A 6066-nucleotide genomic window follows, 5' to 3' on the forward strand; every position below is an offset into this window, starting at 1 on the left:
CGCAATCTATTTCGGCGCTATTGAAGCTAGAGACTTGAAATTTGGAACACATATTCGTGTATATCTCCGATTTATAAAGTGTTAAAATTTTCCCGATCCGCCTACTAGGGGCGTGGCAAATCGGAAAATGCATTTTCCGATATACCAGAAATCATGTTTGTTGAAGAGCTAGAAAGCTGAAACTTGGTATGTAGGTCCGCGTTGACCACCCAAGATCACGAGCTATGGCGGATATATCTACGCCCATTGGGGGCGTGGCAAATCGGATAAAACTGTATCTCCTAAAGTTGTAAACCTAGAATGCTGAAATTTTGCACGTCAGCTAATGGTATGATTCTATAAAGTCTGAAGATAAATTATAAGTGTACGCCCGTTGGGGGCGTGGCAAATCGGACCTGAAGATATAGTGATTTTTTAAATTCTCCTATATTTTGGACACTATTGATGCCAGAGATCTCAAATTTTGTATATATACTCGGACTGATCACCCAAGACCAAAAAGTTTTGTCGAATATATGTCCGCCCACAGGGGGCGTGGCAAACCGCAAAAGTTTATATCTCCTAAAGTATAATAGCTAGAAGCTTCAAATTTGGATAGTTGAGTTACTGGTGGCCTCCTCTATCGATGCACCAAAAATAATTTTTACGCCTCTTTAGGGGCGTGGCATATCGAAAAATACCCTGTAATTTTCACATTTTTTTAGGGTAAGCATTCAAACTTTGCAGTTAGGGTAACGTTATCTCTTTCTAAAAACTGACCAAAAATGAGGTGTCTACGCCCAGTTGGGGCGTGGCAAATCGGAAAAACCTGTATATTCTACAGTATTAGAACGAAACTTAACTACTAAATTGTTGATGGGATGTGAATGAGTATTCCGCAGTCGGTAACGCCCGACTGCAACGTTCTTACTTGTTATACTCATTCACGAAAGTGAATCAGTATATTGGTTTTGTGCAATGTCCGTCTTGCTGTCCGTCCGTCTGTCCGTCTGTCCGTCTGTCCGTCCGTCCGTCTGTCCGTCTGTCCGTATGAACGCAATCTATTTCGGCGCTATTGAAGCTAGAGACTTGAAATTTGGAACACATATTCGTGTATATCTCCGATTTATAAAGTGTTAAAATTTTCCCGATCCGCCTACTAGGGGCGTGGCAAATCGGAAAATGCATTTTCCGATATACCAGAAATCATGTTTGTTGAAGAGCTAGAAAGCTGAAACTTGGTATGTAGGTCCGCGTTGACCACCCAAGATCACGAGCTATGGCGGATATATCTACGCCCATTGGGGGCGTGGCAAATCGGATAAAACTGTATCTCCTAAAGTTGTAAACCTAGAATGCTGAAATTTTGCACGTCAGCTAATGGTATGATTCTATAAAGTCTGAAGATAAATTATAAGTGTACGCCCGTTGGGGGCGTGGCAAATCGGACCTGAAGATATAGTGATTTTTTAAATTTTCCTATATTTTGGACACTATTGATGCCAGAGATCTCAAATTTTGTATATATACTCGGACTGATCACCCAAGACCAAAAAGTTTTGTCGAATATATGTCCGCCCACAGGGGGCGTGGCAAACCGCAAAAGTTTATATCTCCTAAAGTATAATAGCTAGAAGCTTCAAATTTGGATAGTTGAGTTACTGGTGGCCTCCTCTATCGATGCACCAAAAATAATTTTTACGCCTCTTTAGGGGCGTGGCATATCGAAAAATACCCTGTAATTTTCACATTTTTTTAGGGTAAGCATTTAAACTTTGCAGTTAGGGTAACGTTATCTCTTTCTAAAAACTGACCAAAAATGAGGTGTCTACGCCCAGTTGGGGCGTGGCAAATCGGAAAAACCTGTATATTCTACAGTATTAGAACGAAACTTAACTACTAAATTGTTGATGGGATGTGAATGAGTATTCCGCAGTCGGTAACGCCCGACTGCAACGTTCTTACTTGTTTTCTTTTGGGAATTCACTGAATGGGATTTAATTAGTGGAAGCCTAAATTGTTCGAGTCTACACTTGAGTTAAGGAATTTTAAATAACTTAAGAATGAGTAAAATCATCAAGAGGTTGAAGCTTGAACAGCTTTAAAATATGAAACCTTTAGTGATCTGATTTATTTATGCTTTAATATTCATAGTAATATAGAAAGCGAATTTGAACTGTAGTACATTGGGAATTGAAATAGATAAATAATGGTATTTCAAGAATACATATTATATAGATAGCTGACATGGGATAAGGGGATAGGACTGCCAACATTTTTTTAATCTTATATGTCTAGAACTTCATTTTAGACTATTCTCTTATTTTAACTACCAATCCTCCCTAGCTAAACCAGAAATATATAGGGTACAAATCAAAAGTCGAAATGCTAAGAAATAGGTATATCCAAAAACTGCAATTTGCTTTCCTCTCTTACAGCTTGCCGTGGTTAGCTTTCAGATTGAACACATATCAAACTGACACGGCTCTAGGCGTAAAAAGAAAAAATGAAACATTGCACATGTATCTGACACCGCATAGGGGGGAATAGAACTGCCAGCTATCCATATAACAGAACGAAACTCTGGCTTGGCGCATGCCATGGCAACGATTTCGGTTTGTTTATGAAGCGCCGAGGGCTTTGGTGTCTTTTCGCAATAGTTTTCTGTGAACGATGAGCGGCACCACACGCAGCGGGCTGGTGCCTACGCCGAAGCGGCATATCAAATATGTGAGAAAGGTAAAGGAACAGGCGTCTGCTAGAATATGCTGTGTAGATGTTCGTCTAACGTGAGCGTATGCATCCACAGAGGAAAAATCACCATGCCGACGATTCGCGGATGCCGTTGAAATTCGAGGCACAGCCGATGCCACTATCGCTGCGTCCGTTTGGTGGACTATTCAATCCATTCGCCAAGGGCTGTTCCGTGCTCTGCAACCATCCAGCGCCGCCGGCCGTGAAGGATGTCATCAACCAGCTGAAAACATCGCTGGCCATTGAGGGCAAGTGTGTGACGCACGCGGCCAAGGAGAAGCCACTGGAGCAGCAGTTACAGCCGCACGAAGCGGACAATATACCCGAGGATTTGTTTCGGCGCTATGCTGAAACCGATTCCCGGCCCATGACACCGACTCCAACAGTGACCAGCATCCATACGCGCACCAGTGCCGGCTCTTTCTATCGGCGCTGCATCACGCCGGAGTGGGGCAAGCACGAGAACATTCAGCGCAAGAAGATCATATTGGATCTGCGACGGACACACTCGCAGGAGACGCTCTACTGGAAGCCCAGCTCGGAGCTGACACAAAGCGGCATCGAGGAGGGCAAGAAGCCAAAGAGCGCGGGCGCCAACGAGGACAAGAAGCCACGCCACCAGCAGTCCAATGAGCAAAGACCTAAATCTTCGCTAGCCACGGCGAACCTCTCACCTGGAGATGATCAGCATGCGGAGCTGGAACCGAAGCCACACAAGATTTGCATCAATGAGCACGACATGAGCGACGACGACGCGCGACGGGGCAAGAAGCGTAAAAGGCTAAAGCCAACGCCGGGTGCGTAAATCACATAGATAACCAGGAACTACATTCAGGAAACTGGCTCTAATTTCAGATAGGAACTTCAAATTTCATAAAGCTTTTGCTGTCCCATATTTCTAATCCTAAATACATAAATTATTATTCAACTCTTATTCATACTCTTAGCCACCACAACATTTCACCTAAGCGAGGATCCAGAGACTCAGGTGGCTGCATTGGGACCCGATTCACTGAATGCCAGCACCAGACCCAGCTTAATACCCAACGCGACTGGCCTACTGCCCAAGGATCGACGCGAGGTGGAGCGGGAGCCCATTTTGCTCAAAGGCAGCTTCCTAACCGATGAGGCCTTTCAGGCACTTAAAACGGATCTAACAGTAGATCTAATAGAGAACACCTTTGGCAGATATGTATGTTAATATAGGTTGAGAATCCCAGCTCCTTTTTAATAACTTTTGCTGCAGCTAAACCGTGCACTGCGCGAGGCCATTAAATACATACCCAAACCAGTGCACAAGACGGTTGAAGAAGTAGACAAAACAACTGTTGGTACGAATTCCAAAATGCCACGAAAATTCTCCAAGTCCGCGACACGTTTCGATGTACCCATGGACTTAGCCATGCTAAAGAGTTTGTACCTAATAGAGCATTGATGGAATATAAATTTTAATGTAATATTCAATTCTTGCAGACATGACTCCATGGGACTACCTCAGCAAGTATGTTTGGGTCTCGCAGCAACGCAAACAGCTCTATAAACGCGTTTTCCTCAAATATTTAAACCGTTGCGAAGAACCGGAAGCGGAAACGGATGATGCGACTCTCATTGAGTACAAAGAGCGCACAATGGTCTGGCGTAGTCTGCCGCAGGCCCTGGAGGATGTATTAGAGTTTCATGGCAATGAGAAAAATGTACAAAATACACTTAATCATTTGGACTATAAGGAGGATGGCAACGGAATTTTGGATTTTCGCGCCTGGTGCGGCATTGTGTCCTTTGCTGAGCGTTTGACACTATCGGATCCTGCCTGCAGTGATGATGATTCATGCGATGAATTGGAAAAGGCCGACTTCAATAGCATGGAGCAGATAATTGACCAGTTTGAAGTGCCCGATAAGCTACAGAAAATATTTAATATAATTCGTATCACACACAAAATAAAGCATTAACTTTTGAAATTTTCGCACCAACTTAAACGATATGTTTCCATTTAGATTTGCGATAGCTTTTTGGCATAATTGCCATTCACCAAATTCGACCACACAATCAGCTGTTGCTGCAAACTTATCGATACTTTTGTATACTTCGGATTGAGTGCTTTTGATAAATTTTCTATAATTAAATTAGAAAAATATAAATTAAAAAACAATCATGGCCACATTAGAGGACAAGTTATTAGGTGAAAAGCTAGAGTACTACTGCAGTAGCAGCGAAGGCGAAGACAATGGCGACGACGGCGACGGCGACTGCGACGACGAACAGGGTGCTCGCGGTAGCAAAGGGTCTGCTAGCTCCGGATTGACAATCAACACGGATCCTAATGCAGCACCACCGGGCGGTTTTCGCCAGCAAGGCTCGACCAATACCGGACCCAAGGGAGTTGTGCAGGACTGGCAGCGTTTCAAGCAACTCGAAGCCGAGCGCCGTGAAGAAACCGAACGCCAGCGCTTGGCTTTGGCTAAAAAGCTCAGCATGACGACTACAACATCTGCCGAGGACGAGGAACGCAAACGCCAAGAGGAACTGGACGCAGAATTTGCAGAATTGATGAGCGAAGATTTTCTGCAGCAATATCAAAAGCAGCGCATGGCCGAAATGCTGCGCCAAACAGGCCACCATCAGCAGTTCGGCAAGGTGCTGCAGCTCAGCACCCACGAGGAGTTTCTCTCCTGTGTGGAAGAGGAGAATAAGCACACGACCATTATAATACACATATACGAGCGCAGTCAATCGGCCTGCGCCACGCTCAACAGCTGCTTAGACACGCTAGCCAGCGACTATCCTTCCATAAAGTTTGCCAAGATCTGCAGCTCTGTGGCGGGCATGAGTCGTGACTTTCGCACCAAGGGCCTCCCCGCTCTATTAGTGTACAAGGCACAGGCGCTAATTGGCAACTTTGTGCGGCTGACCGACGATCTGAGCGACGACTTCTTCGCCTCCGATGTGGAGAGTTTCCTCATCGAGCATGGCATCATAGTCGATAGAGCCTTGTACAATTAAGTCCACAGATTGTGAATTTTATAGGATATAAGCTAAAAGAGCTGACCAATTAATGTGTTCGAAAGTCTCGCATTTAAGCAGATCACACTTAAGTTTTCAGTTAGTTTCTTCAGGTCTCAAATGTTTCAATTTAGTTATTTATTTTTCCCATTTCAATAATTGGTTACATTTTATCTTGAAGAAGTTTTGTATACAATTTCTATGCAACTTTTTCGGTTTTTTGTTATGAAAAAAAGAAACGCAGAATGTCAATTTATTTTTGTTCTTTATATATATGTGTGTTTATATATACAAATGAAGTCAAATTTGTTTAAAAATATATTCGAAATG

The 6066-nt window shown here is 43.6% G+C and overlaps 2 protein-coding genes across 2 annotated transcripts; both read left to right on the forward strand.

Annotated features, from left to right (window-relative positions):
- Positions 1-10: 10 nt before the first annotated feature.
- On the forward strand, positions 11-4712 carry LOC108613844 (uncharacterized). Its single transcript, XM_018007598.2, has 5 exons — positions 11-2718; positions 2789-3530; positions 3681-3925; positions 3980-4145; positions 4207-4712. The coding sequence occupies exons 1-5, from the start codon at positions 2653-2655 to the stop codon at positions 4683-4685; spliced, it is 1698 nt and encodes a 565-aa protein (XP_017863087.1). The 5' UTR covers positions 11-2652; the 3' UTR covers positions 4686-4712.
- Positions 4713-4773: 61 nt separating this feature from the next.
- On the forward strand, positions 4774-5992 carry LOC108613849 (phosducin-like protein 1). Its single transcript, XM_018007603.2, has one exon. The coding sequence runs from the start codon at positions 4888-4890 to the stop codon at positions 5734-5736; it is 849 nt and encodes a 282-aa protein (XP_017863092.1). The 5' UTR covers positions 4774-4887; the 3' UTR covers positions 5737-5992.
- The last annotated feature ends 74 nt before the right edge of the window (positions 5993-6066 follow it).

The sequence above is a fragment of the Drosophila arizonae genome, chromosome 4, assembly GCF_054131065.1.
Source record: "Drosophila arizonae isolate 15081-1271.41 chromosome 4, UAZ_ARI_1.0, whole genome shotgun sequence".
Taxonomy (NCBI): domain Eukaryota; kingdom Metazoa; phylum Arthropoda; class Insecta; order Diptera; family Drosophilidae; genus Drosophila; species Drosophila arizonae.

Coding starts and splice junctions, on each gene's coding strand:
- LOC108613844 (XM_018007598.2), top strand. CDS start 2,653: ATGAGCGGCACCACACGCAGCGGGCTGGTGCCTACGCCGAAGCGGCAT. Junction 2,719..2,788: donor ATATCAAATATGTGAGAAAG/GTAAAGGAACAG, acceptor ATGCATCCACAG/AGGAAAAATCACCATGCCGA. Junction 4,146..4,206: donor GGACTTAGCCATGCTAAAGA/GTTTGTACCTAA, acceptor CAATTCTTGCAG/ACATGACTCCATGGGACTAC.
- LOC108613849 (XM_018007603.2), top strand. CDS start 4,888: ATGGCCACATTAGAGGACAAGTTATTAGGTGAAAAGCTAGAGTACTAC.